This window comes from Sus scrofa, chromosome 1 (genome assembly GCF_000003025.6).
Source record: "Sus scrofa isolate TJ Tabasco breed Duroc chromosome 1, Sscrofa11.1, whole genome shotgun sequence".
In the NCBI taxonomy this organism is placed as follows: domain Eukaryota; kingdom Metazoa; phylum Chordata; class Mammalia; order Artiodactyla; family Suidae; genus Sus; species Sus scrofa.
The window spans coordinates 236,507,156-236,532,308 of record NC_010443.5 but is presented as its reverse complement, the minus strand read 5'-3'; the positions used below and the strand labels follow the sequence as shown (position 1 = coordinate 236,532,308).

At 51.7% G+C, this 25,153-nt stretch overlaps 2 protein-coding genes across 5 annotated transcripts; one reads left to right on the top strand and one right to left on the bottom strand.

Annotated features, from left to right (window-relative positions):
• SPAG8 (sperm associated antigen 8) lies at positions 128–5,650 on the top strand. Its single transcript, XM_005660229.3, has 7 exons — positions 128–833; positions 936–1,737; positions 1,840–2,014; positions 2,214–2,259; positions 2,346–2,460; positions 2,583–2,645; positions 2,754–5,650. Exons 1-7 carry the CDS (start codon positions 745–747, stop codon positions 2,871–2,873), a joined length of 1,410 nt encoding a protein of 469 aa, XP_005660286.2. The 5' UTR covers positions 128–744; the 3' UTR covers positions 2,874–5,650.
• NPR2 (natriuretic peptide receptor B/guanylate cyclase B (atrionatriuretic peptide receptor B)) lies at positions 3,137–23,315 on the bottom strand. Of its 4 annotated transcripts, none has more exon segments than NM_001244322.1 (22): positions 3,137–3,476; positions 3,607–3,698; positions 3,967–4,065; positions 4,137–4,311; positions 5,897–5,965; positions 6,160–6,283; positions 6,764–6,910; positions 7,070–7,238; positions 7,317–7,472; positions 7,667–7,826; positions 10,079–10,150; positions 10,265–10,369; positions 10,850–10,927; positions 11,138–11,212; positions 11,375–11,495; positions 11,983–12,067; positions 12,295–12,427; positions 12,647–12,741; positions 13,244–13,379; positions 13,663–13,776; positions 20,829–21,034; positions 21,833–22,499. In NM_001244322.1, coding segments are annotated over 22 exon segments (3,144 nt in total). In that variant the 3' UTR covers positions 3,137–3,410.

Here is a 25,153-nt window from a genome sequence, read left to right as displayed (position 1 = left end):
TCCCTGTCTTAAATATATAAAGATTTATACCTCAAATAGAAAAGAAAACTGATTCAAGACTTTGATCCCCCTTGACTATGGTCTGAAACACTAAGGAAGCCCATGATGCAGTCAAAGGAGCACTTGCCTGTGTATCTATGAGTTCATGACTCATGGTCCACCTGGGTTAAACTTCTAGAAAAGCAGCAGTTCTAAGAATGTGCCTGAATAAGTAAAGCCAGTATCCCAAGACTTGCTCAATTCAGATACCAAGCCAAGTTATAAGGGGGTCTGGAAGGAGGAGGGTCAAGGTGAGGGCCTTTCATTGGAGAAGTTATCACACTCAAAACATCTGCTGCCCCATGTCTCACCATTCTGTTTAAGCTGTTGTCTGATGTATTTTCCACCTTAAAAATTTTAAAAAGATGCCCCACTTTTGAGAATGAAATTAGGGGAAGCTACCATTGTCCCTTGTAGAAACACATCAAGTAGGCTTTTGTCTGATTCCACAGCACTGTGCCTGTATTCAACACAAAGAACCACTTTAGAAAGCCTCCAAAAGTCCTGCGCGGGTATGAAGGGCGAGACCTTAGGCCGGCGAATCTTAGCAGCCAGGCCGGATGGAAAGCGCACTTCCCAGAGTGCACCAGATTCAAGACTTCCGCCCCGCAGAGAACTTGCCTCCACCCCCACCCCCACCCCCACCCCCACCCCCACCCCCGCCCTCCACGTCCGCCCAGCTCTAGTTCTGCGCAGTCTCCTGGAATGGTTTGCCGTCTCTATAGCAACGCAGTACCCAGTAGCGAGTGTCGCAAGATGGAAACCACTGACTCCACAGAGCTATCGCCATCGCGGTGAGATCTGCAGCTCTGGCTGCAGGCATAAGGGGACAAGGAAGGTCAGTGGACTTCCCCCGCTGCCCTTTTGACGACTTTGCCTTTTTCACTTTTTTTCAGCTCTTTAGACGAACAGCCTAGCTCCGAAGAACTAGGGACCACTTCAGATCCCTTGCCTTCTTTGGATGGCCGTCATAGGTCGGCTCTGGCAGCTGCAACTGCAGCAGCCTCAGCAGCTGCTGCAGCCACTGCAGCTGCCTCCACTGCCAAGGCAGCTGCATTATCTACACAGACCCCAGCGCCCTACTCAGAACGGAGCCTTCTCCTGGAGCCCTTCTCTGACAATCTTACTGCGGCGCACCACACCACCCCCAGATTTACCCACAAGATAGGCCATGGGAGACTTGGCTTTGAGCCTGTCCAGGTCTCCCATATTGCTCGAAATTCCTACACTGCAAATGATCCTATCTCTAGCCAAGGCCCTGTTCCTGGCTCCAGCTCTGACCCTGTTCCTGGCTCCAGCTCTGGCCCTGTTCCTGGCTCCAGCTCTAGTCCTGGTCCTGGCACCAGTTCTGGTCCTGGTGGTGGCTCTGGTCCAGGCCCTGGTGGTAGATCTGGTGAAGGCACTGGTCCCGGTCCTGCCTCTGATTCTAGGCATAGTCCAGGCTGTGGCCATGACCCTGGGTTCAGCTCCTCTGCTCCTCCAGGCTTCAGAAACCCAAGGGCAGATCTGGTCCCTAATTATGCCTCCTGGAGTCACGACAGCCACTGGGAGCCTCAGAAACAACCCTGGAAATTTTTGCAAGTATCAGAACCTGGCACCCGAGGACACTGGAAGCCCTCTGAGGTTGAAGGGAAGAGTAAGATACCCAGTGAAACACTGCCACGGGGCCAGTGCCTTCTCTACAACTGGGAGGAGGAGGTATTAAGGTTTTGACCTGCTCTCTCTGCTTGAAAGCTGCCCCCAGTTGATGAGGGTGGGTACCAGAAAGGATATCATGGTCATTCTACTTGGGACCCACAGAGAGCCACCAACCACCTGGATCAAGTCCCAAGCATGCAAGATGGCTCTGAGAGTTTCTTTTTCCGACATGGACACCAGGGGCTGCTGACCTTGTGGCCACAGTCACCCATGTCCTCCAGAACCACCCAGAAAGATTCATACCAGCCCCCAGGAAACCACTCTCAGCCAGTCCGAGGTACGAAGTATGAGAGAACGGACCAGAACGAGTCCATGAGAGAAAAAAGGAGAGGAAGGAATATCGGGTGGGACTATGGATTGTCTGATGGATGTAAGGGCAAAACCTGATTCTCCTTCCTTTTCCCAAATAGTTTTCTTTGGGGCCTGTGTCTTAACCAGATTCCCCCCCACTCTGTCCATTCCCTGACCTCCCACAGGGAAGCGTGAAGCCATGCTGGAGATGTTCTTGCGCCACCAGATCTGGTGAGAAACTGGGTGCAGTTGGGAAAGGGGAGGGGGAGGACAAAAATCAAGGGAAAATGGCCTTGACACTCCCCAGGCCTGTGTAGTAAAGAGGTGCAGGCAGAGCAGGAAGCCACAAGGAAGGACTCTGAGGTCGAGTCTGTGACACATCATGACTACAGAAAGGAGCTGGTGCATGCAGGGCCTCCTACTCCAACAAGGGTAAGAACCTACCCCACCCCACTTGGCCAGCTGGGCCCTGACAGCCTATGGGAGAGCAGCAGGCCCAGAGGTTGAGAGAGGGAGCTTCAAGCCAAGAGTTATTCCATATCTCTCCCTCACAGCCTCATGACTACCGTACTGAGCAGCCTGAAACCTTCTGGATACAGAGGGCACCGCAGCTACCGGTATGTGAGAGGGACCAGGTGTTTGGGGGGAGGGGGCGCAGAAGGGGAGAGGCTGCTCTGTTCTGGCTTGAGAGCTGGGTCTGTCCTCATTCTGGGTCTGTCCTCCAGGGCGTCAGTAACATCAGGACGCTGGACACGCCATTCAGGAAGAACTGCAGCTTCTCAACACCAGTGCCTTTGTCTCTAGGGCAGCCTTTGCCCTATGAACCTGAGGATTATTCCCACTAATTGGGAGAAATATCCTCCCCTGCCTGTCAGGGAGGAGGGCGGGGTGGTGGAGGGGATAGAACCACTCCAGTCTAAGGGTTGAGGAGGGCAGCAGATGTGGATTAAAGAATCTGTCTGAATTCTGTCTGTACTTGGAGAAGAGGCTTTCCATAAAAAGGGTTCTCTCTCATCCTGAGACGGCTGATTCACTGATTCCGGGCATTAGCACGTCTATCCCATAACCCTTCTCTGGAGTTGCCCCTAAGCCAGACTATTTCATCATGACTGTTTTTGTTTGTTTTATATTTGGCCAAAATATTCTGGTTTAGATACAGATATTTACAGAGGGTAGGGAGGAAGGGGACTAGGCCAGAGAGGGGCAGGAATATGTACAAGGCCGAGCTGCAAAGGGCAACAACTTCCATATAAGGTGGGGATTTTATACATGTTGATTTCCATCTCATGTGACAATGTCCCTTTCTGGCATGGAGAGATGATGGCCACTGCCCACCCAGGTACCAGCAGCAGGAGATTGTCTGACTTGGGAAGAAGTGGGGCTTATAGGAGGCCAGCAGGTCCTTTCCGCTCTCCTAGGAGCCAGTAAGTTCGCATCTTTCCTTTGCCCTGGAAGAGGAGGAGTAGAGATAATTTAGATTCTTCTGTTATTCCCTGGATCTCCCTCTCTTTCCCTGGGGTCCCCACCGTCACATTCATCCTCCCTTTCTGTGACTCCCTCCCCATGGCCTGCCATCACCTTCATCTCCACATCCCCTCGAAGCTCTAGCTGGAAGCATCCTAGCTCATCCAGGGCATCTTTGGTGGTAGAGGAGACATGAATCTTCAGGGCTGGGGTATCCCAGGGGGATAATGGAAAGAGGAATCAAAGAAAAGGCAACTAAAGAACTGGAAGCAGCAGAGAGCGCTTTACCCGACCCCTATCCCGCAGGAGGTTCTCAGTCTTCCCAGGACACAGGCCCTAGAACCAACATAGGTCCAAGGGTGAGGCAGTTGGGAACGGTGGTCTCTCAGATGGAGAGATTTGGAGGACCTCTGAAAAGAAGAAAAGGGCAACACACATTGAGGCCGAAGCTGGGCTCGAGGGCTAATGTCTCACCTTGACCGTTAGACTCCATTCGGGAAGCAGTGTTCACCGTGTCTCCAAAAAGACAATAGCGGGGCATCTTCAGGCCAACGACCCCAGCACAGACAGGCCCTGTGGGAAGAAACAGGTTGGGATAGCCTGGGAAGAGCGGACATGGGGACAGGAGCAAGAGCCAGCCTTACCCGTGTGCACCCCTATGCGGAGCCTCAGCTGGTCGTGGGGTCGATGGCGGATGCGGAAGGAAGAAACTGCATCCAGTAATGCTAGGGCCATACGAGCAATTTCCGGGGCATGGCGTTGACCATTTCTGCCTGGGAGACCAGATACCACCATGTAGGCATCTCCAATCGTCTCTACCTGATTGAGAGGGGAATGAAAAAAGGTCACCTCTGGATGTATCGGTGAGAATGGGCAAGAGCAGAAGGAGACAAGTTGGGTACCAAGCACTAGGAGTCATCCTGACGGCCTGGAGGCCAAACATTCACTAGAAAATAAGTGCCGTGTCCTAAGAATCTGGGAGAAGGGGAAGTCAAGGGAATCTTTAAATCCTCCTGCCCCAGCCCAGCACCTGGCGAGTACTCTGTAAATGCCTGCCGAGGGGACACCTTGTCTGCAACAGGACACGGTCAGATAGGCGCTGCTGTCAGGAAATGGGAAGCAAGACAATGGGCTACCCTGAAAAGCACAGAAGCTGGTGGGGAGGTCACGCAGGCCGGATGAAATGGGCCTCAGACAACCTCAAGTGTCAAAGGTAAGAAAGCAGGCACTTGGCTTCGTTAATTGTACTGAAGTTGTGTAAGAGAAGGTCTTTGTTTTAGGAACTGCACTCTGACCCCTTTAAGGATTAAAGGGACACTAGGTCTGAAACTGAGTTGCAAAAGGTTCCGAACATTATTATATGGACAGAGATTTTTTTTTTTTTTAATAAAGCAAATGGGAGTTCCTGTTGTGGCTCAGTGGTTAACGAATCCAACTAGGAACCATGAGGTTGCAGGTTCGATCCCTGGCCTTGCTCAGTGGGTTAAGGATCCAGCGTTGCCGTGAGCTGTGGTGTAGGTCGCAGACACGGCTCGGATCCCGCATTGCTGTGGCTCTGGTGTAGGCTGGTGGCTACAGGTCTGATTCGACCCATAGCCTGGGAACCTCCATATGCCGTGGGAGCAGCCCAAGAAATGGCAAAAAGACAAAAAATAAAAATAAAGCAAATGGGGGAAAATATAAACAATTGGTGAATCCAGGCAATGGGTTTAGGGGAGTTATTACAATAATAACAGATGGCAGAGTAAGTCAGTCCAAGGGAAGGGATAGAAGTGGGTATTTATCATCTGCAAAATGTTAGGCACTTTCCACAATAAATTTATTATTCCCATCACAGAGAAAACATATGAGGCTCAGGGAGCTTCTGTTACTTGCCCAAGGCCACACAGTTAGGCACAAAGCCAGATCATTTTTACTCCCAAACATAATAAAGCCTGCCCTGTGCCAAGTCAGTATCTTTGACAGAAAGGTTTTACAACAGCAGCTTGTCCTTCACCCCGGTAAATCACCCTACGCTTATATCCTGCATGATTCTTCCATGTCTGGAGGGGATGGAGAGAAGAGAAAAGATGTCTAGGCTGTGCCTCTACCCCTAGGCAAGAAGTGGCAGCTATAATGGAAAAAATAAAAATCATTATTAAAAAAAAAAAAAAAAAAAGGAGGGGCAGATGGGCTAAATCTTGTGATGGTTCTGATTAAGGAAGCCTTAAGGATTCACAAGAGGTTCAGTGAGACTACAGTTACAGTGCCAGAGCCTCATGTGTCTGTGAAGGGCACTCTAGCCCCAGGACGCTGGAGACCCGGGCAGGAACACTGACCATGAAGCAGGTAAGGTACATGGGGTGCGGGCAGACTGGCTTCTAAAGGAGTGTCCGTGGGGGGGCGGGGCAGCACCAGCTCTCACCTTGTAGACGTCAAAGTTGTCAATTATGGCATCAAAGCAGGTATACAGATCATTAAGAAGTGTCACCACCTAACAGGGATGGGAAAGTAGAGGTTTTAAGACTTGGGCTCAACTTTCTAAGAATTCATAACACACGAGCCCTAAACAAGATAGGGGAACCCCAGACCAAACCAAACTTCCCAATATCAAGGATCCCTATGCCCCAGTGAAGCGCCCCCAGGTCCTCCCTACCCCACCTCCTAACTCCTCAGCCGGGCTCTTACCTGCATGGGGGTGCTCTCCGCTGACAAAGCTGTGAAGCCAACAATGTCACTGAAGTAAATGGTAACGCTGTCAAAGGCCTCGGCCTGTACAGTCTCTCCCCGCTTTAACTGCTCCGCCACTGAACTAGGAAGCAAGGATGAGGTCTGAGCCAACCTCGGAGAAAGAGGATGGGAGAGGGAGAGGACAGAGGCGGAGAGCTGGGGCAGAGGTGAGTTCAACATGAAAGCTGGGCCGTGGAGGAGAAGGGAGGTGGCTGGGAAGACATCACAGTCCAGGGCAAGGTAAGGTGTATGAGAGCTGGGGATCCCTGGGGGCTAAATGTCTCAAGTTGGGATGGTTCTGCATAGAGTGGCTGGAGCAAAGGTCTGGTAGAGCAGTGTCCTAAGGAGAAGGGACGGGAAGCCAGGAAGAAGGCAGCACAGCTCATTTGGAGACAGAATGAAAACACATGGTTATAAACCACGACAGCATGGCTCATGGGAGCAAGATGTAGGAAAGCAGGGTTCTAAGGGTTGGGAAGTGAGTTCTCAGGAGCTGGATGAGGCAGAGCCCAAGAGAGCAGAAAACCAAAGGAAAATTCACAAAGGGGGACAGAAGTCTCACTGGGGTAGGATTTGGTAGAGCAGAGCCTCAGCCTTGCGTTTCTCCTCCAGATAGGCCTGTGTGCGTTCCTCCACCAGCTTCTCCAGGTTGTTGGCATACTGCTCCATGCGCAACAGGAGGTTATCCAGTATGCTGGTGCCACCCTCCCTGAAGGGAGGCCAGGATGTGGTACCTGCTCCAAGACGCTCAAGATTCCTAGCACTTTCTACCCAACCCACCCTCTTGGCCCCATCAGCCCCACCTCATCCACTAAAACTGATGAGGCTTCTATCCCCGGGAAGCCCCTGCACCACAGTGTCCTCTCACTTGTTAAAGCGGCGAATGAAGCCCTTAATCTGGCCAAAGTCCGGCCGCTCGGCTGGGTCCTGGGCCCAACATCGCTCCATCAGCATAACTAGTTCTTCATTCAGTTGGGTCCGGTCAATACTTGGCCGGAAGTAAGGCCGCTGACCATTTCGGACCTTCTGGACAATCTCTGAGGATGATAAAGGGTTTGGATGAAGAACAGGTCCCCCCAGGTAGAGGAGGCTCTGGGTAGTATGTTGATTCTCACCTTTAGGGCTGAGGTCCAGACCCTCCAGGTAGAAAGGACCACTGCGAAGTCCTATCTCCTGTAAGATGATCCCAAAGCTGTAGACGTCAGCCTTCTGCATGCCTGTGGTTGGCAAGGGGTTCCCACTGAGCAGTTCTGGGGCAGTCCACAGCTTCTCTGAAAAGAGGAAACAGGCTGGCCAGGTCCTCAAAAGGGCCAGGTCCTCCGAGTTTGGCCTCAAGCCCACCTGGACTCATTCCCATAATGCTCGCTCTATTACTGTCACTCCATCTCCCTCTCCCACCCTCCCTAGGTGGAAACAATCAGGGCCAGAGGGGCAAGGTAAAAATGGGTGGTGGGGAAGGCCTCACTGGCATAGAGGGCGTGGCTGTCATCAGGTTCAGCGGTTGATCGGAAGCTGGCCAGGCCATAGTCTGTGATTTTGAGCACAAAACGACTATCCACCACACAGTTGGAGGACTTGAGACTCCCATGGGATGCAATAATGCTGTTATGGAGAAAGGCCATACCCTGCAGGATATAGATCAAGTCATGGGATTGGATCATATCTGGCTTAGGATAATCCCGCGCCACAAGATGGGCATTAGCTATCTGTCTAAAGATCTCGGGACTACAAAAACAATAAGCCAACGCTGGAAGGCATCCTTTGTAGTTTCTACTCAAGGAAGCAGGTGAAATAGGAGAGTCATCCCTTCCTGATACCTTAAACAGTACTTTGGCATCCGGGCTCCAGGGATAGGAGATATGCTTAAGAGGAAGGACATGGGGAGCTATCAGTTATCATCCTGGAAAGGGCAGACCATCCTCTGAGTAGTGAAGGGAACAGTGAGGGTGAATTCCAAGACTATGACACTCATGGTGGCCTCAAATGCATGGCCACGGCTCAGGAAGACATGGCTTGAGACCCAGAAAGCAAGAGCACCTAGATGCCCCCAGTTGTAAACTTTACCACATCAGCATGTGTGGGCAGGTCTAGATGGAGGAGGAAAGCCGTCTACTGGAGGGGATGCTGGGCCAGGGAGAAAGTGGAGAACAAAAGCATGAGGTAGCCGCCAGGCCAATGCAGAAGCCTGAAACTTGTGGCGCCATGGGCCCAGAGAGGAGAGAAGCTTTGTCTATGAGGGACTGTAAGGCAGGTCCTAAGAGGGCAGAGGGGTGCTTTCCCTGGGACGTCAGTTCCGGCAGAACAGAGAAAGGATACAGTGTTCTGCGTGCCAATCAAAATTCCTCTGTCTAAACAATTCACAACTCCAGTCTCTGTGAACTCTTCCTTTTTATTCTTTTTGTTATCAACAGAACCTTTGGGAATCTCCCAATTTGTGAACCCAGCAATGATTAGGCTTCTGGCTTTGTTTTCTTTCTCTTTCTTTCTTTCTTTCTTTCTTCCTTCCTTCCTTTCTCCGCTTCTGCGGCATATGGAGGTATATACCTGCTGGCCTATGCCACAGCCACAGCAACTCAGGATCCGATCTGCGTCTGTAACCTACACCACAGCTCATGGCAATGCCGGATCCTTAACCCACTGAGCAAGGTCAGGGATCGAATCTGCAACCTCATGGTTCGTAGTCAGATTCGTTAACCACTAAGCCACGAAGGGAACTCCTTCTGGCTTTGTTTTAAATCACCTTTCCATCAAATCATTGTTCTCTCAAGAGTCATGTTTTTCTTTTTCTCATACTTATCATCACACCTCCAGTTGGGCACCACATCAGTTTTAGCTAATATTTTAGCTCTCATCTGATAGCAAACCTTAACACACAATTTTTTTAGTAATCTGATGAGAACTAAGCAGAAAAACCAAATCCAGCTTCAGATGTGAAACAGGTGGTCTAGGCTAGCTCACTGGCTAAGGACTTGCTTCTGAAGACCTGGGCGACCTGTGCAAGATTCAAATCTCTGCAAATCCACGGACCTCTGGGTCACTTGAAAATAGCTAAAACCTGGTATCTTGGAAGATACCAAAGGTTAAGTATAATTTTCCTTGGTTTCTCTTACTTAACCAATAAATGTTCTTATTTAAATGTCAATTTTCTGAACAAAAGAGCAGATGTGCCAGATGTTAGAGAATAAGTGATAAGGATAAAAACCAAGACATAAACATATCTGTATAAAATTGGGTTGTGATGATCGTTGTACAACTACAAATATAACTGAGTAATAAAAAATGCTATAAAATTAAAAATAAACAAATAAATATATTTGGAGACCCCTTTCATCTTTTCCTGCTAAGAGATTTTAACATAAGCTCAGAGGTTTTTGTTTTTGTTTGTTTGTTTGTTTAAAAAAAAAGATGATCCAGATTTGAGGTATCAAGGGCAGGAAGACAAAAACTCTCTACAAATACAGGACTCTCTGTGGCAGTTAAACTTATTTCCCTCAATTAAAAGCCCAAGAACCCTTATTTACCTATTATTACTCCACCATAAGAATAAGGGGAAACATTTAGAATGGATAAGCAATGAGGTCCAGGGAACTATACCTAATTTCTTGCGATAGAACATGATAGAAGATAATATGAGAAAAAGAATATGTGTGTGTGTGTGTATATGTATATATGTGTATGTATGTATGTATGACTGGGTCATTTTGTTGTACAGCATAAAATGATACAACATTGTGAATCAACTCTAATTTAAAATTTTTTAAAAAGAATAAGGGGAAATACAGAGAACAGAATTTTTAGAGGAAGAGAAATCATAAGCAAAGACAGCAAGGAGGTATTTTCAAGTGGATAAACTTGAGGAGGAGTGGGGAAGGCTCACCTTAACAAGGTCATTAATGAGTGAATAACGAAACATCCAGTCCAAGTTGATGCTGTCATTTTCCAGAATATCCTGGTAAGTGACACGGAAGAGATCATGTGACTATCCTAGTCCCACTATCACCTGCAGAGTCAGTGTAGCTTTGGGCCAATCTTCCCCCACCCCCATAATCTACTGGTCCCTTACCTGTAAACTCCCACGAGGACAATACTCAGTGACGATGCAAATGTTGGGAGGGTCTATGCAGGCACCAATGAAGCGAGTGAGATGGTTGAACTGAACATCTCTCATCTAGCCAAAAGAGAGAGAGAGAGGGAAGAGAATTGAAAGAGCTAAAAATTAGATATAGAGGGAGTTCCCGTCATGGTGCAGCAGAAACGAATCCAACTAGGAACCATGAGGTTGCAGGTTCAATCCCTGGCCAGGCTCAGTGGGTTAAGAATCTAGCACTGCCATGACCTGTGGTATAGGTTGCAGAGGCGGCTCAGATCTGGCATTGCCGTGGCTGTGGTGTTGGCCAGCAGCCGCAGTTCTGAGAAGACCCCTAGCCTGGGAACCTCCATAGGCCGCAGGGGCAGCCCTAAAAAAGACAAAATATATATATATATATATAGAAATTTACCACTATAGGGGAGGGCCTTTCTCTTAATTGCAGCTACAACTTAAAATCATGTGTAAATAGACCCCTTACCCTCCCAGCCAATTTTACCATCCCCTAGTCTTTCCCATCCCTGTTTAGCCCTCACCCGAAACCCAAAAACCATGACATACATGTTTGAGTTCAAACAGAACCTGCCGGGTCAGCTCAATGCGCTTCTTATTCACATGTTTGATGGCAACCACATTTCCCTGATGGTGGAAGTGAGAGGGGAAGAGGAATGTTAATATCAGAAGGAGGTTCTGGGTGCCAGAAAGCCTGGAGAACTGTGGGAGCATCCAGGAGCTCAGCTGGGCAGAGAGAGGAGGCTTATGAGGGGCAGAGAGGCACGGGAAGAGGTGACAGATGGGGATGAGACAGGATGAAATGGTGGGGACCAGAACAAGCGGACGACTGTTCACCTTGAAGTGACCGGTGTTGGCAAAGATCTGGTATTTCCCATGGGCTGTCATGAGCGAGCCGTAACTGGATCCCCGCTGGGGCCAAGGGCAACATGGAGGCGGAAGGATGAAAGGAACATTAGATGGTGGTGGTAGTGCAGGGGCTGTCATTACAGGCCGATGTGCTGGGAAAGGTCCAAGGTACGAAAGGACAGGCACTCAGAGGGAAGCAGAGGGACAGCTGAGACGAGGGCTCACCAGCGACAGTGTGAGGCGACTGCCTGCACCTTTATGATATCGCTCTGAATTGCCAAACTGCAGCTCTTCCCAGCGAATGCGCCACAACATGCTAGCCAGCTCCTTCTCCAGCATCAGTTTTCTGTAAGGACTGTACACCTCAGTTGACTGGCAAGCCCAATCCCACCACCCCAGAAACCAACAGGGAGGTTGCAGGGGCTTCCCTGCAGCTCCTGAAACTGAGCAGGACTGAGAGACACGGATGCGATGTGGTTCCTACCCTAGGGATCTGACACGTGCCCCTTGCTCCCTTAAAACACACAGGCTGCGGGTAAAAGCACTTTCTTAAAGTGGCAGCATCCTTGGCAAGTTCATCCTTGCCCTTGTAAGACCCTCTGGAAATCTCTAGTTAGCACACCCTGTCTAGAAGCAAAATGGTGGGAAACAACACCGAAACTAAAAGACAACTATTGAGAAAAACCCAGAGAGGACGGCGTCAGGTCTAAGAGACAATCACGGAAGGACGATGAGACCTGCTACCCTCCCGTGTCCTAGGGCCCCCTGGCCTCAGCCCGAAGGCTGTGGCAATGGGCGGGAGGGAGCAGGCCAGGGGAAAGCCCAGAACTCACCGGAAAATGAGGAAGCTGGAGACCCCAAACATGATGAAGGTGATTCCTGTGCCCAGCGCCACAATCGCCAGAGTTGAAAGTGGAGCTGAAGGGGACAGGGGGACCCTGAGAAAGACTGCGTGTGGCCTTGTGAACAGGACAGCGGGGGGAAGCTCAGGGTGCAGGGAGCAGACAGAGCTCTTGAGGGAAGGGGGGGGTGTCTAGGAGAAGAGGTCAAATTGAGCTCGGGGGCGGGGGGAGTCTGGGAGGGGGAGGTAAGAGGAGGGCAAATCAAGGGAGGAAGGATGGCCCCCAGCCCCTGCACACACCCACTTTTATCACAGGATGGGTCGTCCAAGTCAAAGGCACAGGGGGGGTTGTCCAAGGGGGGTGCCCCCTTCACCCAAGGGATGGGCCGTCCTGTCCACCAAATCTGCTTCTCGGCTCCTGAGTAGTGGGCTGCAGGCTGTGAGGAAGGAGAAAAGGGGGCCCACAGGCCTGCTCCCACCAGCCTCCTCCCCCCACCCCCCGAAAACCTAGCTCTCCTGCTGCCCTTCTCCCCAGCCTACCTGCCTCCCCCACCCAGAAGCCCCTGCCTCTAGCAGCTTGGATCCTGCCCCTGCTGAACCCTTGAAAATTAGGTTTGCAGGGCCCATTCTCTCCTCCCTGCCTCCTCCCCCATCACCTGAAAGTCCCCAGAATCCAGGTCTCCCATGGCCCACAGGACAAAATCCGTCTCCCGGTCATTGTTCTTGTCCATAACGACCAGTCCAGTTACACCTAAGAGAGAGGGAGTAGCTCTTACTTTGAGATCTACCCTAGACCCCCTCCTATGCCCCCAGTCTCTCCAGTTACCTCATAGTCCATCCCCATCCCCTTTCTTTTTATGTTTTTAGGGCTGCACCCACGGCATGTGGAGGTTCCCGGGCTAGGAGTCAAATCACAGCTACTACAGCTGCCGGCCTACGCCACAGCCACAGCAACTCAGGATCCAAGTCGTGTCTGCAACCTACACCACAGGTCATGGCAACGCCAGATCCTTAACCCACTGAGCGAGGCCAGGTATCGAACCCACAACCTCATGGTTCCTAGTCAGATTCGCTTCTACTGCGCCACGATGGGAACCCTCCCCATTCCCTTTCTTAACTTGCGTCCACTTCTGCCATGTCCTCGGACCCCTACTGACTCTCCTGCCTGCCCCTGGTATCTGTGTTCTCCTCCGCCCACTCCACTCCTGAGCCTGACAGCAGCACTCTGGCCCCCACCTGACCCTCCCCATTACCGTGATATCTTCGGCCCTGCATCTTCTCAACAATTCGAAGTCCATCTTCCCGGGTGCCGCCTTCCTGTATTGTCTCGTTCAGGACCTCAGCATACAACAGGATCCCATCGTAGAAGCAGCCAGCAATGAGGTTCATCTGAGGGGGGTAACTTCAGCAGAGCTCTCCATAGGTCCCGCCAGTCCCTTCCCCATCTCTGGGGTCTCCTATCTCCCCTCGTTCCGGTTTGCCTTCTCCCCCCCCATTCCTCAGGTGCCACCCCTACCTCACTGGACAATAGGGCAGGACGCCAAATCCTGGATGAAAGCAAGCAGCCCCCAAAGTAGGGCTGGCTCCGTGGCCATGGCTGGACACTGAGTTAGGGAGAAGGGCCTTTCCCCAAAGCCTCGTCTGACTCTCAGGGAAAGAGAGATCGACTTACCAGGGAGGGGGCCAGCTCCACACCAAAATCTTCTCGAGCTCTTATCAGGAGCCGATTCTGGAATTCCTGATATTCAGGATTCGGGGGTTCTCGGTAGGTGATGACCAATACCGTCTGTATCAACAGCACGTGGGAGAGTGAAAAGGATTCAGGATGGGCATTAGAGGAAGACAGGAAGCAGGATGGGGGAACTTGGTGAAACATACATGGCATAAAACATACATGGGTGATGGAGTTCCCGTCATGGAGCAGTGGTTAACGAATCTAACTAGGGACCATGAGGTTTCAGGTTAGATCCCTGGCCTTGCTCAGTGGGTTAACAATTCGGCATTGCCGTGAGCTGTGGTGTAGGTTGCAGACACAGCTCGGATCCCCACGTTGCTGTGGCTCTGGCGTAGGCCGGTGGCTACAGCTCATATTGGACCCCTAGCCTGGGAACCTCCATATGCCATGGGAGCGGCCCTAGAAAAGGCAAAAAGACCAAAACAAAAAAATAAATAAATAAATAAACGTACATGGGTGAGTCTGAAAGCCAAGAGGATACTAAACACTGCATGTATGCATGTGTGTTGAGTGTGGAGTGTGAGTGTGGGGTATGTGTGTGTGTGTGGTGTATGTTTAATATGTTTGGAGAGAGGGGGAGGCACTCCTCTTGGAAAGGTAGATAGGATGGTTCTGGGAAGGTGGAGACTGGGAAACAGATGAAGTTGACTCCAACCCTCAAACCTGGCTCCTCATCTTCCTGAAGCCCCTACAGTGACCCAGGCCTCCTGGCAGGGCAGCCACAGAATGCGCCACTCCTCTGCCCCATCCTTTCTGGGTACCTGTTTACCAGCAAGGACAACTCTGAGCTACAGCTCCTCTCCCAGGGTTAATGACTGCTAATGTTATCAGTAAAATGTTTCCTTGGTTTTTTCTGGGGGGGGCCTGCATCCGTGGCATGTGGAAGTTTCTGGGCCAGAGAATGAACCCAAGTCACAGCAGTGACAACGCTGACCCCTTAACCGCTAGGCCACCAGAGAACTCCAAATATTTACACTGTCATGTGGACCACGTGAGCACAGTGTGTTCACCCAGTGAAATAAAGAGATTTCTGGGAGTTCCCATCATGGCTCAGCAGAAACAAATCTGACTGGTATCCATGAGGACGTAGGTTCAATCCCTGGCCTCGCTCAGTGGGTTAAGGATCTGGCGTTGCTGTGAGCTATGGTGTAGGTTGCAGACGTATCTCGATCTGGCCTTGCTGTGGCTGTGGTGCAGGCCAGCAGCTCCAGCTCCAATTCGACCCCTTGCCTGGGAGGGAACCTCCATGTGCTGCAGGTTTGGCCCTAAAAAGCAAAAAAAAAAAAAAAGAGAGAGAGAGAGATTTCAGGTCCCATGACAACTGGGGGAAATACTTAGAGACAGTGATCCCATCTGTAAAAAGCCATAAGCCCATTCACTTCACCCACCATAAGCAGCACTGTCCTGAGACTGGCGTGGTCCCACACATCACGTGTCACAAGGAAAACACATACTCACATGCCCACACACATCTCATAGATAAGCCAGTGGCACATGTGGTCGCATGCTTCTCACGGCCACAAGGCAGCGTGACTCTTTCTCTCACTGCGGTGCCTGCCTGGCTCCCACCAGCCTCACACATTTCCCCTTTCTCTGCCTCTGCCTCCGCCTCATTCATTATATTAGAGTGGAGTTTGCTTCATGATGTCATTATTCTCACAGGAGCATCTGGATACTAGTCGGGCTCGTAACCTGCTGGGAACTCCCTCCCTGGAGCATCTGGACGCTTGCTCACACACTGCTAATGCTGTCCCATTTTGTGAAGCAACGTTAAAATAAGGAGAGGGTGCCTGAGGGTGGGGTTGGAAGGGTTCATTCAGTAACAATAGAAAGGCGGGATATTGTCGACCATGTAAACAGCGAGCTTGAAAACATCAAAAGATCAGACCTAACAGAATTTATATTTCAATATATAGGTTGATATGTTTTTAATGCTTTTTAAAAACTAATTCCCTAGGTTGGTTGGTTTGCTAAACAGCAGATTTCAATCTTCCAGTCTCACGACTCCTTTGCACTACTAGAAATTATTGAGGACCCTGAGGAGCTTTTGTTTGTTTGGATTATGTCTATGGACATTTACCATATTAAAAATTAAAACTGAGTTTTATTTTTTTGCTTTTTAGGGCCGCGCCCCGTGGCATATGGAGGTTCCCAGGCTAGGGGTCGAATCAGAGCTACAGCCACAGCAACGGAGGACCCAAGCTGCATCTATGACCGTGTACACCACAGCTCACAGCAATGCCAGATCCTTAACCCACTGAGCGAGGCCAGGGATTGAACCCACCACCTCATAGTTCCTAGTCGGATTCGTTTCCGCTGCGCCATGACGGGAACTCCAAAACTGACAGCTTTAAAACACAAGAATACACAAACACACCCTCCACAGCTGCCAGAGTGATGACATCACCACACGTCACGTAGCTTCTGGAAAACTCCACTGTGCAATCATGGAAGAATGAGAGTGACAGAGGGAAATAACATCTCAGTACTACTTTTTAAATAGTTTTGACCTCACGGTCCCCCTACAAGGATTCCAGGGGGCCCAAGCATCCCAAGACCACACTTTGAAAACTGCTATGCTAGCCTCTGTTTTGCTGTGGTTACTAGCTACTAAAAAAAAAAAAAAAAAAAAAAAAAAAGAGAGAGACAGAGAGAGAGAGAGAGAGAGAGAGAGAAACAGAAGAACCTCCAAAGAATTTCTGTTCCTGCTCAGGGACTAGAGGGACAGTAAATGTGTCCCAGTTCACAGGGGACCCCAGGTGGAAAAAAAACAAAAAAACAAGCAAAGGCTGACAAAAATGGGTGCAGTGGTGGGTGGAAGCCAGAAGGGCACCTAGGAACTGTGCAAGGACAGAAGATGCCCGGCTCCACCTGTGGGCCCACCCTCACCCGGGCCTACTCTGCCACTGCCACTGCAGGAAGTGCTATCGACAGTGGCCTAAATAGGCAGAGTGGCCTCCAGAAGAGATGCTGCCTTACCCTGCCCTTGGTTAAGTGCTTACATCCTTCTAGTCACTCGTGTCTCCGCATCTGTAACCCCACTGGTCACCCAGGCTGTGTCTTCTGCCTGTGTTTCTGACCCCGGAGCCCTCAAATGTCCAGACAGAGCCTCTGGATCCTTAGAGCCTGGTCTCTGTTTGTTTAGTTCCACTGTAACTGCTTATTCTCACCTATCCTGGCTGATCAGTGGTTCACAGTACCTGACAGCTCCACTCCTGCCCAGACGAATTCCTAACCGTCTCTCTTCCCAACACACACCTTGACTCAATTTAGCAAATATGTGCTGGGCACCCAGAATACAAACAGCAGCATGATCCCTGCCCTCCTGCAGCTACGGCTTAAGGAGAGAGAAGAATCAAGAGCAACATACTTAGTTTGAGAGCCCTCTTCCCCAGCAGTAGCCACGACCCAGGTGAACAGGGACCCTTTCCTTGGGCCTGACACCCTTCTGGAAAGGCTGTGGGCATCGGTATCAGGGACTCCTTGGCTCTACTGCCACCTTTTCCTGGCCTGGTCTGGCACCCTCTGGTGGGCCAGGTATCTCTGGGGCAGTAGGGGCTCTCTGCGCTCTAATCCCTGTCTGGAACTGACCACACAACTTCCCTCAGCCCCTGCCCAGATTCAGGGCTAGAAAAGGGTAAGAGGAGCTCTGTAAGAGGATGCCTCACCGCCCCTCACCCCCACCCCACCCCACACCCTTGAGTTGCCCCTCCGCATACTCTTGCCTTCCCAATTTTTTTTTTTTTTTTTTGGTCTTTTTGCCATTTCTTAAGCCGCTCCCGCGGCATATGGAGGTTCCCAGGCTAGGAATCGAATCGGAGCTGTAGCCACAGCAATGCGGGATCTGAGCAGCATCTGCGACCCACACCACAGCTCACGGCAACGCCGGATCATTAACCCACTGAGCAAGGCCAGGGATCGAACCCACAACCTCATGGTTCCTAGTTGGATTCATTAACCACTGAGCCATGATGGGAACTCCGCCTTCCCACTTCTCTTAAGATGTAGCAAAATCTCCCTCTTGGTGTTTCTGTCTGAATAACACCAACAGTGAGTGGGAGAGGTGAAAATCAATCAATTTATAGTTGGCCCTTGAACAGCACAGGTTGAACTGCGCAGGTCCATTCATTCAGAGATTTTTTTTTTTTTTTCCAGTAAACACAGATGACAGTTCTACGTGATCCGTGGTTGGTTGAATCCACAGAAGCGGAACATCCAATAAGGAGGCCTGACTGTAAAGTCAGACTCTGGTTTTCACCTGCCCCCATCCACCACAATATTCAAGATCAACCGGAGGTAACTAATTGTTAGTGGACTAGGTCCCTCCTCCCCCTGCTTGAAGTGCTGGGGCTACTCGGCTGGAAGGAATTCTCACACGAGAAAGAGAACACAGCCCAGGAGTCTTCCCATCTGGGAGGGTCAGAGAGACCTTCCTCAACCCCAAGAGCTAAAGTACAATCCCCTTGTTACTCTCTTCTCATACCACTCTATTCTTTCTTTTTTAAGAACACATCACAACTGGTTCTTTTTATTGTCACTCTCCCAGTCCCGGAAGCATATGGAGTTCCTGGGGCCAGAGACCAGATCCGAGCCATAGTTGTGGCAGTTCAGATCCAGCCGTGGCAATGCTGGATCGTTAACCCACTGTGCCAGGCCAGGATTCGCAAGAAGCCACTGATCCCACTGCACCACAGTGGGAACTCTTACAACTTGTTCTATGTTGCTATGTGCTTATTTGCTTATGTCTGTCTATTCTACTGAATGTAAGCTCCAAAAAGGCAGGGACTACAACTATTATGTTCTCTGCTGTACAGCACGGTGACTAGGAAATAATAGCTGCTCAATAAATACCTATTAGAATGAGTCAGTCTTCAAAGGAATCAAACATTGACAGAATATTGTGGTAACTTCTAAAGGAGACAGAGTTGGGCACAAGAGGAAGAAAGTCAACCTGAGGATTCAGGGATTTCCTCCTAGAAGGGAAAATAACTGATCTGAGTCTAAAAGAATACACAAGCATCATTCAGACAGACAAAGGCAAGAAGGCTGTTTTAGGCAAAAGTTACAGCATCAACAAAACCTGCCCTGCCACTGCCCATGTTCAAGTGTGACAGTCACAGACTCATACGCAGGCATGCGAACAGGTATAACATTCACAGCCAGACACAACCAAATATATAATCACAGCCACATAAAACCTTACTCAAGGTTACTCCACCTTACCCAAGCCTGGGCCTTACACACATCTACTTAGAGTCAAAGAATCTCAGGGTTGAAGGGACCCTAAGGTTATCCCAAAGCCCACCTCAAACCCTTTTTGGGAAAAGGAGGGGTATGCATAAATAAGTAAAAAACTAATGTACATAGTTGGTGAAAAATTGGTGAGAGAATCAGGAAGCAATTCCTGGTATGATTTTTGAGATGCAGAGATGTGGGATGGGGGAAGGAAGAGCATTCCAGACAAAAGGAGCAAAAAGCATGAAAGCAGGGGCAGGGAGGCCCAGGGCAGTGGGCCTGAGCGAGGTCTCAGCAGTATGGGAAGGTAAGATTTTTTAAAGTGGGTTGAGGAGTTCCCGTTGTGGTGCAGCAGAAATGAATCCAACTAGGAACCACGAGGTTTCGGGTTCGATCCCTGGTCTCGCTCAGTGGGTTAAGGATCCGGCGTTACCGTCAGCTGTGGTGTAGGTCGCAGACACCGCTCAGATCTGGTGTTGCTGTGGCTGTGGTGTAGGCCAGCAGCTGTAGCTCCAATTACACCCCTAGCCTGGGAACTTCCATATGCCGCTAGTCAGGACTGTAGTCCGGAAATAAGTCACTGAAAGTTTTGAGGAGAGGAGCAAAATGAACAGAGTCATGTCAATTTCCCCTACAAACTGTTTCTTCCATCCCTCTCTTGTCACCCCTACTGTCATTACTGTGGTTCAAGCCCATCTCTCCTCACCACATTCTAATCTATTACAGGGGGGTCTCACTGCCTCTGGTCTCCTCCTCTTCTAGTGCAACTGGAATTCTGTCAGTGTATTTCTCTTCATGGAAAAACTCAAGGACCTCACCATTCAAGTCCTAGCACCTCAGTCTTAGGTTCAGAGCCCTCCTTAATCCAAGTCTACCCCTACAATATGATTTCCTATAACCCGCTTCAAGTGAAGCCTTCTTTCTTGACAGGTCAGTATCTTCTTGGACCCCCACACATGCCCACTCCTGTTTTCTCAGCTCCAGCTGCCTGGATCCTCTCTCCCACTCTAACTAGGAATACGACATCTCCCTTTCAAGTCACAATAGAGTCTTACTTCCTTTATTTATTTATGTAGTTTTTTAGGGCCGCATCCGCAGCATATGTAGGTTCCCAGGCCAGGGGTCCAATTGGAGCTGTAGCCACCAGCCTACACCACAGCCATGGCAACTCCAGATCTGAGCCGCATCTACGATCTACACCGCAGCTCATGGCAATGCTGGATCCTTAACCCACTGAGCGAGGCCGAGGATCGAACCTGAGTCCTCATGGATGCTAGTCGGGTTCCCTAACTGCTGAGCCACGACGGGAACTCCTCTCACTTCCTTGATAAAAGCCTTCCTTAAACTCAGTCCACCCTGACTCTCTCCTCTGAACCACTGAGGTTCTTAGGGTCTGCTCCAGGACACATAATCACAACCTTTCTCATACTTGCATCCAACTGTAATGCAATCATGCCTGGCCTCTCCAGAAAGGGTGGAAGCCCTCCCAGGGGCTGGGACTAGATATTCTTCTGAACTTTTCTCTCCCACAGTATATCTACTACCGCTACTGAGCAAAGTCAGTGTTTCGGGATCTTGGGAGGCAGCCTTGGCAGACACACTGAGAAAGAGGCACAAAGGTGTGGAAGTAAAAAGAATCTGAGTCTAGACTTGGAAAGTCTCAGTTTGTTTAGCTCACAATTCCTTCCTTATTGTTTCTGTGGGGTCTTGTGAGAGACAGATAATCCCCAAAGAAGCTCCTCTCCCCCCGCCCCTTCAAGCGTGGCTCAAATGATACCTGAAAAGCTTCTCTGAGGGCCTGTGAGAGACAGATAATCCCCAAAGAAGCTCCTCTCCCTCCGCCCCTTCAAGCGTGGCTCAAATGATACCTGAAAAGCTTCTCTGAGGGCCTGTGCCTGTTCCCGGGTGTGATTGTCCTGCCAGGGCCGGCCTGTGGAGCGCGTAGGGCCTGCACGAAGACTCTCCCCAAAGACGTCCAGGTAAAAGAAGACATAATCCCCGTTGGTCAGGTTCTCCCTCTGGGCCTGAAGCAGGATCTCATGCAGCATCTCCAGAGGGCCGCAGATATACACAACTGGGAGCAGGTACATGACAGAGGGGCGCTCTGAGAAAAGTATCCAGGACCCTGAACCGCCCCCTCTCTGACCATCTGCGTTTCCATCTTTAGCAAGGAACAGAAGCCCTAACTATCAACCACCCAGCAGATGTTCCCCATCCCTCCCCCTTGGAGATTCTGTCTTAAGTACCCTGGGGGCTGTATGGACCATCTGGCAAAAGTCAGAGTCGGACTCCAGACCCCAGAGGAAGGGAGCTCACCCTCAAGCCCCTCCCCTTCCCCGAGCCCTGCCTGCTGCTCCCCACCCAGCCCTCCTCGCTCCCCACTCTGCCCTGCCCTTCTCTAAGCTCAAAGGCACTGACGGCTCAGAATTTCTCTCCACATGAGCGTTACCATATTTCCCAGCCAAATCTGCGGCACCCCAAAGCCCATTCATGGAGTCCCCACTCTTTCTGTGCCACCAAGAGGGCTTAGTGGCCCAGTCTGAGAAGTCTCTGCCCAGACAGGCACACATTTTGGAGTGACCATCAGCCACATTCATGACTCCAGGACCCTCTAGATTGCTCCTCAAATTCAACCCCCCCCAATCCCACGATCTCCCCAACACAAGCTTCACCCCTCATGCTATCTTATCCCTTGTTCACATCTGCCTGAGATGTCCACAAGCCCCTAGCCCTCGCCCAGGGATTCAGTCCACATGTGCTTCCTGATCCCGACCACCACATTCAGCTCCTCGAAGCCTGTCTCCCAGCGCTGAGCTCCAGGGACACAGCGACCCTCCTCCCCTAACCCTGAAATAGCCTGGGCCACACTCACTGCGCCCGTTGGCCCGGATGAAGTGGGTGGCCTGCTCAGGGCCCCCTGGCTCACGGGCATACACCTGGTGCTGCACACTGAGGTTGCTGCCCTGCAGGGCCTCAAAGACGCCCTCGATGGTGAAGTAGTGAGGCCGGTCATCTGTGCGAGCATCCAGATACAGCAAGGCAGCACGGGCAGTCCAATTGAAGTGCCCGTGTAGCATCACTACAAACTCACCCAGCTTGGGAGCAGAGGGGCCAGTGCGCACCAGGGTACGGTAATGCTCATTCTTAGCCGAAAAACCAGAGGCCACAGCACCCGCAGTCAGCAGGGGAAGGCGCCAGTGTGAGGCAAAGCGGGCCACAGAGGCAGCGGGGTACACGCAACCGGGGCCCAACAGAAGGTCGGGGTCATGGTACAGCTTGAGGTCCACAGCGCGCAGCGGTGCCAGGTACTCAGAGCAGGCGCCATCTAGTTCAGAGCTGACAAACCGTAGGTCCACGGGCAGAGCCCGGCCCAGCGCCTCCACAGCTAGTGCCACAGCAGGACCCACCCGTGGCCAGGCCCAGGCATAGCTCAGGTTGTGTTCTGGCAGCACCACCGCCAGCGTCAGGTTCCGTGGCCCGGGAGGACGCACCCCACCTGCCAGGGCTGCCACCAACAGCAGGAGTGATGGCAGTGCCATGGGGAGAAAGCGGCAGCCCCACCACCCCCAGAACCTGGGGCCACTCTGGCCTACGGAGGAGGCACAAGCACCACCCAGCCTGGAACCTAAAGACTACCAGGAAGAGAAGCGAGGATAAGCCAGGTAGGCTGGGATACAGAAAGTGGCAGGGATGGGAGAGGAGGAGGAGATGGGAGGAACCCCAGGGACTGAGCGGGTCCACCAACCTAGGGCATGGACAGGGGAGGACTAGGAGTAGGGTGGCAGGAGGAGGGAGGGACCAAGGGGGCCTGCGACTGGGATGGGAATGGTGGGAGGTGAAGTCGGCTGATGAATCCAAAGCTGAGAAGGAAAAGGGGATCGGAGACTGGGATGGGGTGGGGGTGGGGGTGGGGGGGAGACTGGTACAAAGAGAAGGCCTGGGGGGACCCCACAGCTGAAGGGGCTAGGGGAGCAGAGAGCTGCGAAAAGGAGGACCGAGGGGACAAGGTGGGAGGGGGCCAGCGCCGCGGAAGGACTGGGACCATGGGCAGGCGGGGAGCGAAGCGAGGCCTGGGCCGGAGGGGAGGGAAAGGCAGGGGTAAATCTCCCTGTGAAGGCTTCTCCTGAAGCTCCTGCTTGGACTAACGGGCCCAGGGCGCTGGTCCCATCCGGAGCTGCGGCGGCCCCGCCCGTGTCCCAGCTCCTCTCTGCTCCGCTTCTCCTGGGCCCGGGCGGCCGGCGCAGCCCGGCGCTTCCTCCCGCCCCCGCCTGGGCCCCCGGGCGCGCCGCTCGTCCAGGTCAGGTCGCCGCGGCCCCGCCGTCTCCGCTCGCTGCGCCGGCGGCGGCCGAATGTGACTCCCGGGGCAGGCCGCCCGCCTTCCCCGCCCCCTCCCCGCGGCCCCTCCTCCTCCCTCCCGGCCCCACCCTCCGGCGCCTGCTGTCTCCCCCCACCCTCCACCCGGGGGACCGGGGACGTCCCAGATCCCAAGCCCACCCGGTGACAAGTCGGGGGGCTCCGCGCGAGGGCCTCTCAGGCCGGCGAGGTTCCGGGCGTCCCCTCACTACAAGGCCTACCCCAGTCTCCCCCAAGCCCCTGGCCCACCCCGCTCGGCTCTCCATCTCTCACCCTCCCACCAGCCCAGAGTCACTCGTCCCAGCCCCTCGCGTCTCCCACTCTTCTTAGGGTCTCCTTTCTTAACTTGCCTGAGTCCCTCCAACACTCCACAGTCTCCAGGAAGCAGTCAGGACCCACATATTTGGTATCCTCATTTGGCCTCCACCTAGGAAACCATACCACCCTCCTCATTGCCGGGAACTTCTCCCTCCTTCACCAGTAAGACTGCTCCCTGGAAGGCAGCCCCCTCCAGGACCAGGGCAGATTTTTCCTGAGTCCTTTCGAAGTCTGTGAGCCTCCTTCTTCCACAGGACCCAACCCTCCAGTCTCCCTCTTCCTGTCCCCAACCCCCAGCCCCAGCATCCTCTGAGCCCTGCCAGGTCCTCAGAGGCCACTGTAGCCCTCTGGGCTCCCACTGCACCATCTGCTCCAGGGCTGGACCCCAGAACGTCCTCTTCTGTCTTTTGCCTCCCTGCAGAGCCCCAGCTCGCACCTGATAAAAGCTCAGGGACTGAGCAGAACATATACCCCCAGCAACGGAAGCCCACGGTGTCCCCCTTGGGTTACACCCCGCTGCCTAGCTTCAAGCCTAGAAGTCTCATCCCAGACACCCCATATCTGGAGGGAGGGCTGATCTGATCTGGGAAACAGCTTGTGAGGAATGATATCATGGTGGCTGGGAGGGATTGCAGTGGGGCCTTAGGGAGTTTTCCTCAAATTGTCACAAAGGAGATACACATAAACCCATTATCCTCCCCTTGCTGAGAGCCACAGTTTGTCTCCCACTTCAAGCCACTTCTCCCAAAATCCTAGTGCCAAGAAGCTGAGAGAGTCCCTTGAGTAGAGGGAGAAAGGTGGGTGTGAGGGGAGAGGAGGGGCCTAGTTTCTCTGAGATGAAGGCGACACCTAGTAGTTGGGGGGGAAATTAAGGATGATGCCATTTTATTCTTAGGAAGGATATTTCTTTATTGAACACCCGCCGCCTTGCACAAGCTGAGGGGTGAAGACAAAAAGCTGAATGACACAGGCTTACCTTTGAAGAGCATACAACTGGAATCCCTCGGGTGCAGAGGCCCAAGGCAAGCCCTCCAACAATGTCTCTTGCTTCCAGCCCTTAGGAAAACTTAGCTCTTTCTTTAACAGACATGTAACTCCAGTTCCAGTTAGGGACACTATTAGTATAAAGAAATTCTGTCCTATCTGAGCAAGGAAAAGGAGGCTAGAACAGTCAAAAGGGTGATGAGACAATCTGAAAAGGACATGGCTCTAACTTCAGAACCAGTCAACCAAATAATAATGTTCAAGCAACTACACACAGTTTAATGAGAGAATTAAATCCAAATGACACGATCTCTGCCAAAATCACAGCATTTCAGGGCTAGGAAGACTCTTAATGTACTGTTCACTTTCAATTATTTAAAGATAACTGAAAACTGAGTACCAGAGAGGGAAGTCCATAGCTTCCTCCACAGCCCCTCTCCCCTAACCCTATGTAGCTTTTTAACAGCAGAACAGAGGCTAGAATCCAGATTTCCAGAGTTCCCGTCGTGGCGCAGTGGTTAACGAATCCGACTAGGAA

Excerpts from the sequence above, each read along its gene's own strand:
- SPAG8 (XM_005660229.3), top strand. The coding sequence starts at position 745 with ATGGTTTGCCGTCTCTATAGCAACGCAGTACCCAGTAGCGAGTGTCGC. Across the intron at positions 1,738-1,839 it reads TCTACAACTGGGAGGAGGAG|AGAGCCACCAACCACCTGGA; the intron begins GTATTAAGGTTT and ends TGGGACCCACAG. Across the intron at positions 2,260-2,345 it reads TTCTTGCGCCACCAGATCTG|TAAAGAGGTGCAGGCAGAGC; the intron begins GTGAGAAACTGG and ends AGGCCTGTGTAG.
- NPR2 (XM_005660201.3), bottom strand. The coding sequence starts at position 22,499 with ATGGCACTGCCATCACTCCTGCTGTTGGTGGCAGCCCTGGCAGGTGGG. Across the intron at positions 11,505-11,982 it reads TCCAGCTTCCTCATTTTCCG|TCCTTACAGAAAACTGATGC; the intron begins GTGAGTTCTGGG and ends TGAGGTGTACAG. Across the intron at positions 7,473-7,666 it reads CAGCCACGCCCTCTATGCCA|AGAAGCTGTGGACTGCCCCA; the intron begins GTGAGGCCTTCC and ends TCCTCTTTTCAG.